Source organism: Drechmeria coniospora, chromosome 03 (genome assembly GCF_001625195.1).
Source record: "Drechmeria coniospora strain ARSEF 6962 chromosome 03, whole genome shotgun sequence".
Classification (NCBI taxonomy): domain Eukaryota; kingdom Fungi; phylum Ascomycota; class Sordariomycetes; order Hypocreales; family Ophiocordycipitaceae; genus Drechmeria; species Drechmeria coniospora.
In genome coordinates this window covers 5800152-5818489 of record NC_054391.1, presented here as the reverse complement: position 1 = coordinate 5818489, position 18338 = coordinate 5800152, and the positions used below count along the sequence as shown (strand labels likewise).

Here is an 18338-nt window from a genome sequence, read left to right as displayed (position 1 = left end):
AAGTACCTAGTACTTGGTAGTAATAGGTGTAGGCACCACTTGGATGAGTGCCTGGTGGCCAGCAGCTGGAGGGCCCAAGATGCCACGCGGCAGTGCAGCATCTGCGTACACCCATGTGCAGAACGGTGCGACTTCCCGTCGCCGACTTGCGCCCAAGATCCCTGCTGTTGGTGAGGTACTTTGCTGTGCTTTCCACTACCATCATGGTGCTGCAAGACAGGACCAAAGTCGCTCCATTGCGAGGGGAGCGTGAGCGGCTGGCATCTCGCTGCCCGCCAGCCGTGCTTCCGATGCTGCACGGAGGGAGTACAGTATCTTGGTTGCCCATGAGCCAGCAAATGGCCAGTAACAGTCGTCGGTACAGGTAATTACTAGGCTGCCAGCTAAGTGGTGCTACATACTACTAGGTACCTACCTAGTACTTAAATGCCTACTGTACTTACTGTGGCACACATAATAAGTAGCAGGTAGGTGTGATTTCATGCACGACAGTGCCTGCACACCCACAGTACAGACTGTTCTTGCAATACGGAGTACATGACAGCACAAGGTACAGAGCACGCACAACTACGGCAATCATGGTGGTTGTGTGCATGTACTCCGTACTTGACTACTCCGTATTTCGTTGCTGTGCATGCACTGTACTGTACTTACATGGCGACGGCGCTTACACAATCCTCGCCGTGACTGACGGTCCATCCTCCGTCTCCACCATCGCCCTCGCAGCTGTGCCCACCAATTGGGTGAGCAAATCTTTCGGCTCGCTTCCTCAACCTTCCATGCTCCCACTCGCCACGACGAGTACGAGATAGCTTGGCCTGCCACTTTCAACCTTGCAGCAACCTTGTTCGTCCATCGCCGCCACGCAAGTCACCAACCCGTACGTGCACTCTCGTCCGCCAGCATTGGCCTGACACGTCCCTGCGAGCTTGATTTCCTTGCCGCCCAAATTGCCTCCCAAGCTCCTGACCATCGCTGACGAGCCGTGATCTGCAGCTCCGCATCGTCTTTTCTCGAGAGCCACTTCACTCGCCTTCGCCGCCCAACCTCGTTTCCATCGCATCACCAAAAAAATGGCCGAAATGGCAACACCCGAAGGTACGCACCACGGCCGCCGGCGCCATGGCCGACTCGATGCCTCCGATTCTGGGAAGCGCCCGCCGACTGCCCTGGATGGAAAGCTGACGTCTCCTTCTTCGCCCAGTTCTCTGGGCCCAGCGCTCGTCGGCCTCGGATGGCTCCAAGAACTTTGTCTACCTGACCATCTCCGTCCCCGACGTCCCCAAGGAGGGCCTGCAGCTCGACCTCCAGTCGGACCGGTTGACCTTTTCGGGCACCTCGTCGAGCCTCAAGCGCAAGTACCACGTCGAGCTCGAGTTTTACGCCGAAATCGACACGGCCGAGAGCCAGATCAACCACACGTCCAAGAACATCGAGATGAAGCTGCAGAAGAAGGACCTCAAGGAGGAGTACTGGCCTCGGCTCCTCAAGGAGAACAAGAAGCTGCACTTTCTCAAGACCGACTTTGACAAGTGGGTCGACGAGGATGAGCAGAACGAGGCCCCCGAGGAGGATTTCTCGCAGTTTGGCGGCATGGGTACGCGTGCCCCCGGCTCCCCCGCACCGCCTGAGACTGACCCGAGCGTAGGCGGAATGCCCGGCATGGGAGGCATGGGCGGCATGGGTGGAATGGGCGGTACATGACCCCGCGCTCTCTCCGACGTGTGCCGTGGCCGATTCGCCGGCCGCGAGCGAGACTGAACGAGGCTAACGGGCGGAACGTGCAGGTGACCTTTCCAACATCGACTTCTCCAAGCTCGGCGGAGGCGCCGGCGGCATGCCCGACATGTCCGGCCTCGACTTTGAAGGCTTGGGGAGCGGCTCCGGCATGCAGGACGAGGCCGACGGCGACGACGAGGACGAGATGCCTGCTCTCGAGGGCGAGGGCAAGGAGGCAGAGGCCAAGGCCTAAAAATGGACGGAAAAGAGCGTGCGTGCGCTCGCCGATCAGGCCAGGAAAATTGCCCAGCGTCATGGCTTGCTTGTACTACCCCCGACGTATCAGACTCCACCAAACTCGGCAGACGCAGTCGGCCTAGGCCCATACGATGCGAGACGTCGGAAGGCAGAAGCAGAACCTTCCCCCCCCTCCCCCCTGCCCCGTTCGTCCTCGATGGCAGCATGTGCCGTGAAGGCGGAGGGCCTCGGCCGCATCATCTTACATGCCGTGCCACATGATCGAGACATTGGACTCTCTCTGTGCATGTAGCTGGACGGCCCGTCTCCGCGTGCCCATACCGTGCTGATGCTGTGTTTGTCTTGACGGTCGCTGTCTCGGGTCATGTGTGATTCAAGCAACTTGCGACTCGGAGCTCGTGTCACCTTTGCTCGTACAAGACGCCACAGAGCATCACCCCTCCCCGACTGGATCGGACGAGATCGGACGGGAGACCTGAAGGGAACGAGCGGGTTCGGTGGAGGAGCAGTCTGTGCCGGAAGAACCACTTGCGACGGGACTCTGATGACGTTGGGATCGTACGAAGATCCCGCCGCTCCCTCGTCTATTTCTCCATCGCCAGCTCTTCCCCCCCCTCTCCCCCCCTCCTCCGTTTTCATCGCCCGCCGTGCAGAAAAAGACAAAGGACGCGAAGCTCATGTCTAACGTCAGAGCCGTGAAGAGTCACCAACAGTTCAAAGCTCCTCTTTGATCCTGCTCGCGCCCTCGCTCGCGCCCTCGCTCGCGCCCTCGCCCCCACCCTCCGCCTCTTGCTTGCTCTTTTTCTTTTCCATCAAGTGCATGCGTGCGTGCGTGCGTGCGTATCTGATCGATACTCGGCGCATGCGTTTCGACTCTCCCAACAGTCGCCGAGCCGTGCGCCCCGCCTCAAAGACTCACCACACGTTGCACACGGCCCAGGAACAAGAGGACCGAACACCACGTCTGGTGGTACAACGAGCGAACCGGGCCTCTGGTCCAGCCGAAGAGGAGGAGGTGTTTGCGACATCGAAGCTGAGGCAGAATACCTACGGACTCGTACATATACACGTACATGGTATATACATATATACAAACATAAATACGTAGACATATATATATGTCGAGGCAGGTGGGCAGCCCGACATTCTCCTTCCCCCAATCCCCGAATTCTTGCACCGCGTCTGTTTCTTTCTCTTCCGACTACCATCTCCGCTCCTACATCCATCCGTTAATCCATCCATCCATCCATCCATCTATCCATCCGTCCATTCATCCATCCATCCATCCATCCATTCATCCATCCCTGCTCTGCTCTGCTTCTATTCTGCCCTACTGCCCATCGAGGCCTCTCGACTCTGTCACCTACCCTCATTGGAAACGACGGAGCAACAAAGACCCATCTATGCATAGATCGGAATAGCGACTGCTTGTTAACCGTCCCGCCATGCCCAACCACGGTCCCATTTACACTGCGCTCGATGCCGCTCGCGCAGCCCAGAGCGGTGCCTTCATCGCCGCCTGGCCGGCCGACGAGTCGTTCCCGCCTCTCCCCTCGGTCGCAGATCTATCCAAACAAATGCGCCCTCCTTCGTCGCCTTCGGCTAGAGGTCCAGCCCATCCAATCTTGCCATCATCGACTTCATCGGCCATGTGAAGAAGAGGCAAAAAATAAAAACACCAAAGGCGAAAGGGTTGCGTTATGCATGACTCACAGCACGCAGGCTTGAACTGGGCAACGTGGGGGCAACGTGGGCTCCAGATTTTCTGCGAATCCGACGTTGCTGGTCTTGCATCATGTTGCACATGTCGCAATCCGCAGTCAACATACAGTACTGGTGGCACCGACGGTGGTGCGTACATCGCCATGAGGATTATCAACAGCAAGGGAAGCTTCGTGTAGACTACAGGCAGGAAAAGCTCTCGGCAAGCGGGGACGGACAATCGGCTCATGAGGTCTGCATCATGGAAAATAAACTACGCGTGTGCTTCTGACTCTCCGTAGCGCCCATCGGGGACGCCGGCCATCGCAGTCCTCGGCAGAAGGGCCGGCGGGGATCCTCGCGGCGCACCGTCGTCGAGGCTGCGTGATACGATGATGGTTTGATTTGATCATGCCTCCCCATAACAATATCCCGAATAAAATATCGACTCCTGCCTCCTGAGATAAAACGATGCTCTGATCAATCAACGCAAGGTGCTCCTGCCCAGCAGGGTGTATCACGCCCGGCATAGTTCTTTGGGAAATTTTTTTGCATGGCATTAGCGGAAAAGAAAACTTGACATGGCCCCCCCATTCCTCGCCCTCGAATGTGAAGAGGCAGCTCATTTACTACTGGGTAGGTACAGAGGTTAGCGACGATTCGGCCGCTCGCTGGGTGCCGCCGCCCGTGGCGCGTGAAGGAGACCTACCATAATCTCGTCCTCCATCGGGGCATCGCCGTTGGCCGCGGCGGGAGCCGCATTTTCCGTCGTGCCGTTGGTCGAGGGCACGAAGTAGTCGGCCATCTCCGAGTCAAGCTCCTCGACCGTCTTCTTTGCGGGACGAGCGCTCTTGCCGCGTCGCTTCTTGCTCACGGCAGCCTTGGCGGCGGCGCCCTTGGCCGAGGACGCGCTCTGCTTGCCGGTAGCTGCCGACTTGGGCTGCGGCTTGGGCTGGCTGCAACATCGTCAGCCTCTCCTCCGACCTAGCGCGTGCCCGTGGGCGGCGTGAATGGCTTACGTGGTACGCTCGGCGAGTGTCTTGACGGCCGGGATCACCTTGCTGGCCTGGGCGGCGCCGACGACGATTTCGATCTGGCCGAGGTTAGCCATCCGCCGTCCGGGACGCCTCGGCAGCCGAGCTGGCCTGGGAGGAGGAGGCGTACCTTGATGGGGCGGTTGTCGACGAGCAGTCCGTTGAGTTTCTGAAAGGCCCTGCTAGCGCCTTCAGCCTTGTGAAAGGTCACGTTGGCGATGCCACGGCTCTGCGAGTTGGGTCCGTATACGAGCTCGACCTTCTTGATGGGTCCCACAGCCTGGACAAAGTATTCCTGTCGCGGGAAAATGTTAGTCAGCGGAAAGCGTCAGGCTGAATCACAATCGGCGCCAAGTCCGCCTTCCATGGCCGTCCGTCGTCCATCCCGGCAGCGTCGTGGTGAAGAAGAAGCAGAAGAAGAAGAGGCAACAGGGCCCGAGCGAGCAGGGCAGCGAGGTGCGACGGCGTCGGCGCGGCGAGCCAACGTAAAGCGTCTCCGAACTTTGGCAACACGAGGCGACGGCATGGCAAGGCACGCCCCAGCCTTACCCCGAGGCTAGGGCCAAGCATCTCCCTCGCGGTGCAGCACATGCCGTGATCCGAGAGTCATTGGACTAGGCAGCCGAGACCAGGCGCCGCACGGGACCCAACCAGGTGGCGGATGAATGAGGAGTCGCTCGCCCTGCGCCCGGGGAGGGAAGTGAAGCCGGCGAAGCAACCTCCACCGCTCCGTATGTCGCGATGCACGCGGTTCGCATGAGCTCTCTGCGATGCTCGCTCGGGCCGAACGGTTCAGGCAAGGATCGCATCGCCCCGTGACAACCGCCAGCGACACGGGCACCTGCGCGTCGGGCGAGAACGGTGCCGGCAGCCAACTTTGGTCGGCGCCGCCGTCGGATTTGCCGGCCGGGCGGCGGAGACGGGTTGCGCAAACCGAGGCTGCTTTCCACTCCCCCGCCAGGTGCACCTTGGGAACCAGGCATGGCGGCGGCCGTCATCGGGAGGAGGCACGGGCTTGTTCTCGAGCTCGGACCGGTAGGCATGCGAAGTCTACCATGGCAGGAGTGCCGGCGGGACGACAACCAGACAGGGATAGAGTCGAACAAAGTCCGAAGGGCAGAAGGCGCCTCAACGGAAACATACCTTGATCTGTTGCTCCGAAACATCCTTGGGCTGCCACGTGAACAGGTCAGCGCCGCCTTGTCGGCCGAAACGCGCGCGTGCTTGCTTACCAGGTTGCTCACGATGACCTTGCTCTCACCCGTGAGCGAGGCACCTCGGGCGGGGGCCGCCTTTGCGGCCGCGCCGCGGGGGGGTTTGACGGTCTTGTGAACACCGCCAACGGGGGCCGTGGGGACGGCGCCGCCGGCGGATCGTCGGGTCGAGCGACGGCGACCGGCAGACTTGCGCTGGGCCGAGACGATCTCGTCGAGAGGCTTGTCGAGCTTGGCAGACATGTCGACGTCTGGGCGAGTGGAGTCTTTTTGAGTGGCTAAGGGGTGCGAGAGGCAAGAGGGTCGAAGGGGCCGATGATCAAGGCGAGGCAGTGCAGGTGCAGTGCAGTGCAAGGCGAGACCGATGCTGGCGATGAAGAAGACGACGGAACGGCGCGGTGAGGAGCAGGCCCACGATGAACCTTGGTCAAACGAGGCGCCGAGGCAGGGAGAGATGGACGACCGTTCTCGGGATCGCCAGGTCGGCTAGTCGACGGGTGAGCGTGCCTGGGGTACGACGCGATGGGAAAGGCGTCGGCAGCGATGCGGGGAGCAACGACAACGAGGGGCGACTGCGTAGAGAGGACACGAAGCGAGACGAAGAGGAGGACTTGAGCAGCGGCTCGTCGGGTGCGGTTGGTGTTGAGACTCGCGGAAGAGTGTTCGAACGAGGTGCTTGAAAGGAGGAGGAAAGCAGGTTTGCCGGCAGCAAGAGAGGGAGGCAGCAGGACGCACCTAATAAGGAATAAGGAGGGCGTGAGACAGCTGGCAGAAAAACGCGGGTGGCAGGTGGGGCGCAGTCACTGTCTGGATTGCTAGTGCAGGTGCTGGTGCTCCGTAAGTACTGTAAGTACCTGCTTGTACCTAATACTGGGTACGGGAGAGCTAGCCGACTGCGCTCATCGATACATCCACAAGCACTCGGTCCAAGTAGTTTGCTAGTCATCACTAGCCTCGCACTATCACGTAAGCGGCCAACCTGGCGTCGCCTTTGCCAGTAGTCCGGGCACCGTTACGGTAGCTGCGCGATACGGTGCTCCGTACAGCTACTTATAGTACACCTACGGCAAAGTACTATTGAACAGGTGCCTGTACAGTAAAGGTGCAAACCTTCCGTCCTCGGCACTACTAGGTACTTGGGCACCGAGTAGCCCGTATTACTGTAGCCCGTATTACTGTAGCCCGCAATTATTGCTGTAGCCCGTATTACTGTGTCGTTGGCCAACCAAAGCAAGTACAGCAAATGTAACAGCGACCCAGCGCTCGCGCTCACTAGCAGCACTACAGGCGCCCACCTGGTCTCCACGCACACGTACAAGTAGGTACTAAAGTAGGCTTGCTCGCAAGTACGCTGACGCTGACGTGGGACCAAGTAGGTTTGGCAGTCTTACTCTTACTACCCGCGGGAAGGGATAGGAACACTTTTACACCTTGGCCCCCCTTCCTTGCCGTTCGTCCGTACTCGGTCGTGCCATTGCTTGCCCAGAGCGACTCCAGGGGGTCATGGGATGGTGCGCGTGCGCATCTCCGTAGGCTCGCAAATGCAGAGCACGCTTCGCCAAACGATAATATGCGCTCGAGACATGGCCAGGACTCGCACGCTCATCCGCAACCAAGGCCTCGGACACGCACCGGCACCGGTACGTCATGTCCAGTGTCGTCCGCTTCAGGATGCATCGCACGAGGTTGGTGGGCCGCCGCGTCGCCGGCCGTCTGCGGTCCGAGACTCGAAGGCGGCCCGACACGTCACCGAAGCTTCAAGCACGATGGCGGGCTGACAAACGAGATGGTATTGTGCGGAACTAACGGCCGGTTCTGGCCGTGGCATCGAATGCGTCGTGTCTTCTCGCATGCGCCCTTTGTTCCCTCGTTCGTCTCTTGGGACTTTCGAACTCGAACATCCAACTTGTGCCCTCGTTGCATCGCCCATGCCCTGCCGTTCATGGTGGTTCGATGCTCGGCTTCACGTCGCGGTAGAACAGGGTCGAAATATCTCGCCTGACGGCCATGCCTTCCTGATTGGTCCTCTGCCAAGGCAGGTCAAGGATAGCCTGAGTTGCTCCGTGCCGTGAGATTGCTGAAAAATTCCTCGAGATGCTTTTACATCGTACATGCACCGTGGCACTCGACCGAAAACCCACGCTCTCGCCGTCCGTCAAACCAGTCGCTTGCCCGGTCGCATCATTCCGCCTTCTTCAACACCCCAGCGTCCGAAAAGGCGTTGATCTCGAGGAAGTGGTAGAGAACAATGAGAATCATCGAGGCGGAGCCAAAGAAGATGGCGAGGCTGAAGAGATCTCCGTCGGATATCATGGCGGCGGTTGTCGGCTCGACGATTTCGATGTCGGGGAACTCTGCGCAACGATGGGTAAATGATGCACGGAAACGGCGTTCGCACGGCGCCGAGAGGATCGCGACTCACCTGATGCGTAGGTGAAAACTGCCGAGCCCGAGCTGGTGCTATGGATAGGTGTGTTGGGAGGCAGAGACAGGGACAGGTGGAGCTTTCGTCGAGCCACGTCGATGCGACAAAGGAAGTAAAAGGGTTGGTTAGGTACCTTGGCTGCGCGCACGCTGTACTCAATAGCGCGCTGTACGGAGCACGGAGCGCATGTGCTCCGTGCCTGAGTACAGCGATTCCTTGCTTAGGTACGACAGGCTGACTCGATTACTGCACAGATTACGGAGTACGGTGCATTAGTATACTGTAGGTACTTGGTTACAGTACACCGATTCCATGCTTAGCTGCTAGGTAGGTACCTAGGTCGACAGGCTGACTCAATTACTGCACAGATTACAGTGCATATAGGTACCTTTGGTTACAGTACTAGGTACCTACGCATACCGCACTAGGTACTTGACAACTTACAGTATGTGGCAAAACGTATTTGCCCACCCTTAGGTACCACATTCCTAGTGCAATCTAACCTAACAGAAAATGGTACCTGAAGGTAGGCAAAAAGTATTTGCCCCCCACACTGTAACATGTACTTCCTTACAGTACTGTACCGTACGGAGTACTGTACAGTGCCAGCACCCACGCTGACCCATCATGTACCGTACCTTGCCTGTTAGTACTTACTGCACTGCGTACTAAGGTAAGTACTGTACGGATTACAGCATTTAGGCACAGTACGGAGGGAGTACCTACGCTATTACTCCGTACCCTCCTCTGGGGCCTGCCCATGGCGGGGCTGGAACGTTCCCATGCGGCGGCCTGCCCCTCTAACCTGCCTCGCACGTGATTTTCGCAACTTCATTCGACAACACCAGCCAGACCGCACGAAATAGGCCTGATAGGCGCTGATTCACCCGCTCGCTTTTCGAACGCCGCCCGCTCCCCGACAACCGGCAACGACCCGGACCCTCCACCGAGCTCGTCGGAGGGCTGCTCCCGAACAAGGCACCGTCGGCTCGTCCAGAATCCTCATCGAATCTCTGCCGACCCGGTCAAGGCTCACCATGCCTCCCAAAAAGATCGACAAGGCCGCCGCCGGCGGAGGCAAGAAGCCGTCGGCCAGCAAGATGGTCGAGGACCGGACCTTTGGCATGAAGAACAAGAAGGGAGCCGTCGCCCAGAAGCAGATTGCGCAGATGACGACCAACCTCAAGGCCGGCGGCACGGCCGAGGAGAAGCGCAAGGCGGCCGAGAAGGCGGCGCGCGAGCGCGAGAAGAAGGCGGCCGAAGATGCCAGGAGGGAAGCGGCCGAGCTCATGAACAGGCCGGCTCAGATACAAAAGGTGCCCTTTGGCGTCGACCCCAAGACCGTGCTCTGCATCTTCTACAAAAAGGGCGACTGCGAAAAGGGAAAGAAGTGCAAGTTCTCGCACGACCTGACCATCGAGCGCAAGACGGAAAAGAAGAACCTCTACTCCGATTCCAGGGCCGCCGAGGACGAGGAGAAGGAAAAGGAAAAGAAGCAGGAGACGTCGGCCGACTGGGACGAGGAGCAGCTGCGCAAGGTCGTCCTGTCCAAGAAGGGCAATCAAAAGACGACGACGGAAAAGGTGTGCAAGTTCTTCATCTCGGCCATCGAGGACGGCAAGTACGGTTGGTTCTGGATCTGTCCCAACGGCGGCGACAAGTGCATGTACAAGCATGCTCTGCCCCCCGGGTAAGCCCCCCCCCCCCCCACGCGCTCGAGCCGCGGCCGAGCCGTCGTGCTGACGCGGGCCGGCAGATTCATCCTCAAGACCAAGGAGCAGCGGGCGGCGGAAAAGGCCCTGCTGGACAAGTCGCCGCTCAAGACGCTCACGCTCGAGGATTTCTTGGAATCGGAGCGGCACAAGCTCACCGGCACCCTGACGCCGGTGACGCCGGAATCCTTTGCCAAGTGGAAGAAGGATCGGCTGGACAAGAAGGCGGCCGAGGAGCAGGCGCGCAAGGCCAAGGAGAACACGGGTCGTGCCCTGTTCGAGAGCGGCAAGTGGCGCGACGCCGACGATTCCGACGCCGACGACGACGACGACGACGCCTGGAACCTCGAGAAGCTGAGGCGAGAGACCGAGGCTCTTCGCCTGCAGAAGGAGGAGGACCGACTGCTGGCCGTGCATGGCGGCGAAACGCCCCTCACGGCCATGTCGGGGGCGGCGACGCCGGCCGAGCCTGCTGGAGCCAATCCTGGCGCCGTCTGAATGGTCCGGCGGGTTCGATACCACCCGAAGAGGCAGCCCCGATGATGCTGCTCCCGTGACACGAATCGGGGCAGAGGAGCAATTCCGAGCACTGCCCGAGCAGTTCGCGGGAGTGATGCAGCTTGCCGGACACGCAGACACGGTGGGCTTCGTTCGGAAGACGCACTACGAATGGACAGGATCCGTCTGTTTTGTATCGCATAGTCCGAGGTAGCACGCCAGCTTTTGCCGAGTTGAACCGACGGACAAGACCAATCGACGGGGCCCTCCATTGACGTGCACTCGGCAGCGAAGCCCCAGCGCCCAAGGCCCGTCTCGACGAGACCATCGGATCAACGGCCACCTTTTTCGGCCTCCATCTCCCTCGCATCATGGTGTAGGTGCTGACGGCATGGAGTCTGCCGTTAGCCAACTCCAAGCTACGTGCCATGTGAATTATTACCGGCTTTTCGCACCTGTTTCATGTTCGTCATCATGCACCACCCTGCAGGGCGACGCTGTCGTTGCCACGCTCTCTCGAATGGCCTTTGGGCGGAAACGGAAGCGTTTGTGCACCGCTTGACAGCATTCGTCCACGAGCCCATTCATTCCGTCGCCATCCATTATCCTGCCATTGTTCATGGCGCCGCAACTGTCGAGTGGAGGGATGTCACGAAGGGTCAGTTGTTCTCATCTTTGATCCGGTATTGTACCCCTTTGCATGTCATGGTGAACCAACAGGCAATCGGTGGCGTGTGAAATGAAGCGCACCTCTCGTGCGCGGAGCATCGCGGCAAGCAAGCATATCGGTGCGTTGAGTGCTGCTGTCATGATTAAGCAAGCAGGTGTTCCTGTGCATTGAGGTAATGAATGATATGGTATTCTTCCGTAGCAAGTGCTTCTGCGAGCTTGGATGGCGACATTTACATACATGATCGTTGTACCGTGCACATGCACGTACCAGGTACCTAGTAGTATGCAAGAGTGGCATGTAGGCAACCTACAGTACAGTAATTACAGTACCTACTACTTATGTACAGTACTGTAGTAATAATTAGTATACAAATGACGACGAGTGCGAGTGCGAGTACTTGTACTAATTCATAGGTATACTTGCACAAGTAAGTACAGTACTGTAATACTGTATGAATACTTGCACGAGTACTCTGTACTTGTATGAATACTGTACATGCACCAGTACGGAGTGCCTGTACTTACAGTGGACTGACTGCTGTAATTAGTGCAGAGTACGGACAGCTCGGCGCATCAGTAGCAGCAGTAGTACAGTGGGGTGGCAAAAACGTCAATTAATTTGTAGGAGAAACGCTACCAAAACTGCATCGTCATTTTTGTCAAGTGACTGTACGCACGCAATACGGCCCAACACACCCTCCTCCCTCGCACTAAACCTCTTACCTTTGGTTGCTGTTTGGCCCTTGGGTAGCGATTAACCTTACTTAGCATCGAGCCCCTCGACACCTTATTCCACCACTCCACATCACCTCGTGCTGCTTCCATCTCGACTCCGCATTTCGTCCCTTGGCTCGTCCCTCGTCCCTCATCGTCATCCTCATCGTCATCACCATCCTCCATCATCATCATCGAACACGACGGCTTCTCGAATCGACAGCTCGCCGGGTTCCCGCTGCCCCGTCGCCGCTCCCCCTCCGCCCGAGCTCGAGTCTCCTCCCTGCTGCCGCCCATCGGGACCGATCCATCCCTCCCCGAATCAAAGGCCGGGCCAACTTCATCCTCGTCTTGTTCTTGGCGGCTTCTTGATGGACCCGCGGCTCCTGGGGACTGGTCGTGCTGCGTCCGCGCCCCAGGCTCTGGTCTCATTGTAGACCGCAGTCTGAACGCGCCGTGGCCGCCCTCACCCGTCGACCGTCGACCGTCGACCGTTGGCCGTTTACCGTTGGCCGTTGACCGTTGACCGCTGACCGTCGACCGCCAAGCGTCGACCGTTGACCGAGCTCCCTCGCCGCTGCCGAGACAAGCTCCCGCGTGCGCCTCCCGTTGGAGCATGACCGCTGAGCCCAAGAGTGGTCACCAAGATGTTACAGGACCCCTCGTCGCGTCAGCAGCCATGCCATCTCAGACCGGAGGACGAAGAGACAGGGCCAACTCGCTCGTCTGGCGATACCGTACCGAGATAGCGGCGAGCTCGTCCAGCGTCTTCTCCACCCTCGCCGCCTTCCCGCTCGACAGCGTCAAGACTCGCATGCAAACCTACCAGTATCGTGGCTTTCTTGACTGCGTCAAGCACACCTATCGCACCGAGAACCTCGCAGGCTTTTTTCGAGGCAAGTCGATGCGTCTCTCGCAAAGGCGCCCCGTGCCCCCTCGCCGGCCGCTGCCTCACCCTAGGCGACCCGGTGGTGCGAGCTAATGGTTGGGTTCTGCAGGTGTCACGGCGCCCATGGCCAGCATCACTCTCGTCCGCACTGTATCCTTCTCCATCTACCAACGAGCGAAATACGCATACGCGGGCTGGGTCAAGCACAATCTGGGATACGACATCATACAGCACGTGAACCGACCCGGAACCTACCCGAATCTCTACTCCATCGCTTGTTTTGGCGCCGCCGGTGCATCGGCCGGCTCCGTCATCACCTTTCTCGCCTGTCCCTTTGAGCTCACGAAACTCAGCGCCCAAGTTTCCGTGCTCCTGGCAGAACGGGCCGGCAACTGTCAAAAGAGCCGCGCGGTGGCGACGAGCTACCAGAACAAGGGAACCCTGAAAACCATGGCGAATATCATCAAACATCGCGGCATTCTCGGACTCTACACGGGATTCCGCTTGCATCTCTGTCGGTTCCCTCGTCGTGTCGCCATGACTGGCAGCCTAGCTAACGACCCATCACCCGCAGTGCGCGATACCTTGGGAACTTCCATTTATTTCATGGTATATGAGAGCGGCAAGCAGCTGGGCACGACCTTTGCCGGGGACAACCCCAACAGCAACAAGTTGGCCGTGGTTGCGTCCGGCGGAATGTGCGGCCTCGTCTCGTGGGCCATGATCTGTGAGTGGTGGCTACCCCCTCGCCACGCATGGCTGATGGGGAAATACTGCATGCTGACGGACTTGCAGATCCCATCGATTCGGCCAAGAGTATATACCAGAGGAATTCTCTCCTCCACTCGCGGGGCGAGAAGGTCGAGCCAGCGCCCAAGATCGAGTTTTTCAAGCGTCACATGTATCGCGGCCTCGGCGTGTCTATGAGTCGGTCCTGCGTCGTCAATGCAATCTTCTTTTCCTCCTTTGAATTTATCAAGAAGCGAATCAAGGAAGACAACAAAGGGAAGGCTTGATCAATTTTCGAATACCATCACAACCCAAACGAAGGCGGCAGCGGCTGAGCTGGAATGATCTTGACGAGAACGACCGTGGACTGCCACCTACCGGCGGCAGACTCATGAGCATGGCCAGGCACGGGAATGCCGGCAGAACACTCGGTGCGGTGCATGACATCGACGTGTGCCACGGGAGTGATGAATGCGGAGGAGGTGCGAGTACGCCACCTGGCACCTCGCACGCAGCGTGACGAGGTCAAGTCTTTGCTTATAGGGCGGTTCTATAGCAAAATAGCATGGGCCCGGACGGTCAGAAGTTCGACTACTCGCTCGATACCTCGAACACATGTTGCGTCCTCCAAAATGTATGTTGCCCGTGCATCCGTATGGTGCCTGACCATGTGCGCGACCTTTGTCCCTTGCCTCATCGGCTTTCGAGTGCCTTTCACCAAGCGTCCCAACCCACGCAGTCCCATACATGCAGCGCCCGAGGTTCGGTTGATGGCAAGCCGCTGGGCGAAGCGGCGTCTGTAGGATGCATCCATCGGCCCAGCACCAATTTCCGTCGCGATAACGACTTCATACATCATGGATAGCACCGCCGTTCAAGTGGCAACAAGCTCAGTTGGATGCAGTCTTCATGTCAAGATTTCACAAGCCCTGTCTGTGATGTCGATGTGCTGAAGCCATACACAGCTCACCACGGTTACAGAAAGTACCGAATCCAACGAGCAGATTCCTCCCCTTCTCGCCCATTGCTGCCATGTCCCGTACCCCTCGGGCGAATATTTTCTGCGAAGAGCCGAAAAGGTTCCTCTCCGATGCCTGAAATCAATCATGTCTCGTCCGTTAATATCCCTTCGGCACGTCCGCTAGGTCGTAGGGAGCCCGTCTTCACCCTCCATCGCCGGCCATGATTGAAATTGGAACACGAAAAAGGTCGTCGTGGAAACTCCCGAGCCGTAGACCGAGCAGCCGAAGTAGACGTTCAAGGAAAGAAGCGTGCCAACCCATGCCAGGCCACTCTCGCACGTGTCGAGCCGACGCGACAGGGGCGGCTTTCCGCATCCCTTCTCGACTGCCCTCGTCCCTGCGCTGGAATGAATGCCATGCGCGTAAAATGAGATGGAGGATGGCCCCTCAAGCTTCTGCAAGCTCTTGCGCTACCTGGGACTTGACGAGATCGAGCACCTTGCGCCAGTCGTTTTCCACGTCCGTCACTCTCTTCTCCTTCTTGTCGAGGCCCACAAACTCGACGGGGAGAACTTGCTTCTTGAAGTCGAAGCCCTCCTCGTCGCGCAGGGCGAGCTCGACGGCACCGGAGAACTTGGCAGGGTGGGCGGTGGAGAGGGAGATGTGGCGGACGTCGGGCCCGGCGCGTTCGGCCGACCTCATCGTCGCGGCGACTCCGACGGCCGTGTGGGGGTCGAGGACGTAGCCGATGCTCCGATACAGTGTCTGAATGGTCTCGATGGTCTGAGAGTCGTCGACACGCTCGCTCTCAAAGTCGCGCTTCGCGTACTTGAGCACGTCCTGATAGACGGGGCCGAAGGAGCCGGTGGACTTGAGCTCGTTGAGCCATTTGCTCACCTCTTGGCCGGCCTGCTTCTTGTTCCACAGGTCGTCCATGCCGGCCGTCTCGGCGAACTCGTAAGCGAGGTACCACAGGAGGCGCTCAAAGTTGCTCGAGACGAGAATGTCCATGGCGGGGCTGAGCGTCTCCTTGACGCCGTCGGGGTGCGCGTGGGCACCGTCCACGGCGAGGCCGTTCTCGGCGTCAGGGCCACGGGCCTTCATCTTCTCGTACTTGCCCGACTTCCAAAATCGATCGAGAATGTCATTTTCGTTGGTGGCGATGACGAGCTTCTGGGTCGGCAGTCCCATGCGCATGGCGAAGTAGCCGGCTAGGATGTCGCCAAAGTTGCCCGACGGCACGACGAAGCGAAGCTTGTCGCCGAGCTTGAAGTCGGGCTGGGCCTTGACGAGGGAGAAGTAGGAGTGGAAGTAGTAGACGATCTGGGCCAGGATTCGGGCCCAGTTGATCGAGTTGACGGCGCCGAGGTTCAGTGACTTGTTGGCGTCGGCGTCGGCGAGGATGGACTTGAGAATGTCCTACAAGAGCCGGCGGGCGTGAGAGGTTGCCCGCCGTCGACGGGGTTGGCAATCAAAGCACGTACCTGGCAATCGTCAAAGGTTCCCGAGATGGCAAGGTTGTGGACGTTCTTGTCGGGCACCGTCGTCATCTGCAACTCCTGGATGGGGCTCACGCGCCCCTTGGGGTACATGATGAAGACGGACACGTCTGTCTTGCCCCTCAGGCCGTAGATGGCGGCGGAACCGGTGTCTCCGCTGGTGGCGCCGACAATGGTCAGATGATGCCGATCTGCCGAGGGAGAGAGCACAGCGTCAGCCACCATCACGTCTCGTCGCAGGCACGGCGGCGGCCAACGTACCCTTGCCCTCCCTGTCCTTGTTTTTCCTCACGAGGAAGTACTCGAAGAGGTTGCCGAGGAACTGCAGGGCGACATCCTTGAAGGCGAAGGTGGGGCCGTGGAAGAGCTCGAGGAGGTAATGGTTGTTTTGCAGGTGGACGAGGGGCGTCGTGGCCGGACTCCGAAAGGTCGAGTAGCTGCGGGCGATGACGTCCCTGAGATCGGCCGAGGGGATTTCGGAAGGGGAGATGAAGAGGGAAAGGATCTCAAAGGCCAGCTCGGGGTAGCTCAGGTCCTTCCAGCTTTCCCACGACGAGGCTTTGGGGATCGCTTCGGGAATGTAGAGGCCGCCGTCGGTGGCGAGACCCTTGAGGACAACCTCTTCAAAGGACAGCTGAGGGCGAGAGATCAGCCAGGGGCGGCATTGGAGAAGGACGGCACCGATGGAGGGCAAGATGGGCCGCCAGGCACGCATGGTTGCCGGCGCCGGGAGACATGGCCCGAGGAGGGCGAGGAAAGGTTCGAGGGGGGGGGGGGGGCATTTGCTTACGCCGTAGTCGTCACCGCGAGTGCTCAGATATCGCTGCGACGGCGTATGGGTCGGGTCGCGGGACCCATTCTCGACGTTTGAGTTCTGCGCCATGAAGCAGGTCGCTGCGACAGGCAGACGTATCGACGAGTCTATTTTTTTCCGTCGTGGGTCGCCAGGATTCATATAACGTCGCGGATCCGGAGGCCTTTGGCGGGTCGGTACGGGACCAGTCGAGCGCAAACGCAGTCCGGCGAGGTCGACGCAGATGGAGGAAGGGAAGGGGGGAAGCGAAAGAGGACGAGGGGAGTCGCGTGAGGCGTGGGTGGAGGCAGAAAGATGGGAAGCGGAGGAGGAGGAGGAGGAGGAGGGGCAAGGCTGGCGACGACGACGAGCACCAAGCTGCTCTCCACTGTGCTGCTCTTGAAGCGAGCAGAGAGGGAGGGAGGGAAGCAGGAGGGGCACAGGGGGGTCACAGCGACTCCGACAGGGGTAGAAATACATAATAGTTGTACATGTACGGAGTACTGTGTAAGTACTCCGTACAAGAACGATTCAGGACTTGTACGGAGTACTTGTGTGTAGGTGTACTTAAGAAAGTACTTGTCGAGTACGGAGTACAGACTGTACAGTACTTACACCCAAGGACGCCTACATGGACACCTACTTGGACATCTACAAGGACACCTACCTACAAGCAAGTACACCTAAAAGGACACCTTCAAGGACATCTAAGTACAAGGACACCTTCAAGGGGGACACCTACGAGCAAGTACAGTTACAGAAGTACAGCTACAAGTACAGCTACAAGTACACCTACAAGTACACCTACAAGTACAGCTACAAGTACACCTACAAGTACTGCACACCTACAAGTACATGTATAAGTAGTTGTCGTAGTGGTAGCTGCACACTTATCTGCACCTAAAACTACCTACTAGGTACTAATACTGCAGCGCTAATAATGCCTCTTCGGTAGAGGGCAGCGGAGCGAACGGGGCAACAAAGGCCCAAATCTCCGAAGACGGGCCTCTGTTCTGCAGTAGAACCATGGGCGAGGAGAACGGACAAGAGGCGAGCTGAGATCAATTCTTCAACCCATTCATCAAGTAATCACATCGGCGCGTTCAGGTCTTGGCCGAACTATGAGAGAGGGCGTGGCGCGTGCGCGCAGAGCATTGGCAATAGGTTGAGCTTTGGTCAGAAGCACATTGCACCCTCGAGGGGCATGTTGTGGCCTTTCAGCAGCCTGTCGTGCTGCACAAGTATGAAGTACTGCACTAATAGTACTTCGTACACCTACCGTATACTCTGTACTTGGAGGTGCACTTGGCAAGTACTGTACCCAAGTTAGTAAGTAGCTGTACTTGCAGTGGCCATCGGCGGCCAATCCTCACCAGAGCTTTCAGGGGGCAGCTTGCCGCCCCCCCCCAATCGAACGTCCTGTCCTGATTGCGCCTAGTGCGGGGTGTTGAGCGCTTGAACACGTTTTTCTGCGCGAGTGCCGAGACGGTACGTACCGGCACCCGCATGCTTCTTCAGG

General features: G+C 58.6%; 7 protein-coding genes across 7 annotated transcripts; 5 read left to right on the top strand and 2 right to left on the bottom strand.

Moving 5' to 3' along the window:
* Window positions 1-1073: 1073 nt before the first annotated feature.
* DCS_07315 (Hsp90 associated co-chaperone) lies at window positions 1074-1972 on the top strand (the record flags this gene model as incomplete). The annotated part of the gene is made up of 3 exons (XM_040804600.1): window positions 1074-1098; window positions 1205-1696; window positions 1788-1972. The coding sequence occupies 3 exons, from the start codon at window positions 1074-1076 to the stop codon at window positions 1970-1972; spliced, it is 702 nt and encodes a 233-aa protein (XP_040654704.1).
* Window positions 1973-3422: 1450 nt separating this feature from the next.
* DCS_07314 (uncharacterized protein) lies at window positions 3423-3632 on the top strand (the record flags this gene model as incomplete). Its single annotated transcript, XM_040804599.1, has 1 exon — window positions 3423-3632. One exon carries the CDS (start codon window positions 3423-3425, stop codon window positions 3630-3632), a length of 210 nt encoding a protein of 69 aa, XP_040654703.1.
* A 695-nt stretch (window positions 3633-4327) lies between these two features.
* On the bottom strand, window positions 4328-6169 carry DCS_07313 (protein mlo3-like protein; the record flags this gene model as incomplete). Its single annotated transcript, XM_040804598.1, has 5 exons — window positions 4328-4634; window positions 4698-4771; window positions 4843-5007; window positions 5856-5885; window positions 5945-6169. 5 exons carry the CDS (start codon window positions 6167-6169, stop codon window positions 4328-4330), a joined length of 801 nt encoding a protein of 266 aa, XP_040654702.1.
* A 173-nt stretch (window positions 6170-6342) lies between these two features.
* On the top strand, window positions 6343-6606 carry DCS_07312 (uncharacterized protein; the record flags this gene model as incomplete). Its single annotated transcript, XM_040804597.1, has 1 exon — window positions 6343-6606. One exon carries the CDS (start codon window positions 6343-6345, stop codon window positions 6604-6606), a length of 264 nt encoding a protein of 87 aa, XP_040654701.1.
* Window positions 6607-9388: 2782 nt separating this feature from the next.
* Window positions 9389-10561, top strand: DCS_07311 (CCCH finger DNA binding protein; the record flags this gene model as incomplete). The annotated part of the gene is made up of 2 exons (XM_040804596.1): window positions 9389-10041; window positions 10108-10561. The coding sequence occupies 2 exons, from the start codon at window positions 9389-9391 to the stop codon at window positions 10559-10561; spliced, it is 1107 nt and encodes a 368-aa protein (XP_040654700.1).
* Window positions 10562-12563: 2002 nt separating this feature from the next.
* On the top strand, window positions 12564-13852 carry DCS_07310 (mitochondrial carrier protein; the record flags this gene model as incomplete). Its single annotated transcript, XM_040804595.1, has 4 exons — window positions 12564-12855; window positions 12946-13350; window positions 13411-13563; window positions 13632-13852. The coding sequence occupies 4 exons, from the start codon at window positions 12564-12566 to the stop codon at window positions 13850-13852; spliced, it is 1071 nt and encodes a 356-aa protein (XP_040654699.1).
* Window positions 13853-14974: 1122 nt separating this feature from the next.
* Window positions 14975-17299, bottom strand: DCS_07309 (threonine synthase; the record flags this gene model as incomplete). Its single annotated transcript, XM_040804594.1, has 3 exons — window positions 14975-15946; window positions 16012-16217; window positions 16288-17299. The coding sequence occupies 3 exons, from the start codon at window positions 17297-17299 to the stop codon at window positions 14975-14977; spliced, it is 2190 nt and encodes a 729-aa protein (XP_040654698.1).
* Window positions 17300-18338: the final 1039 nt, after the last annotated feature.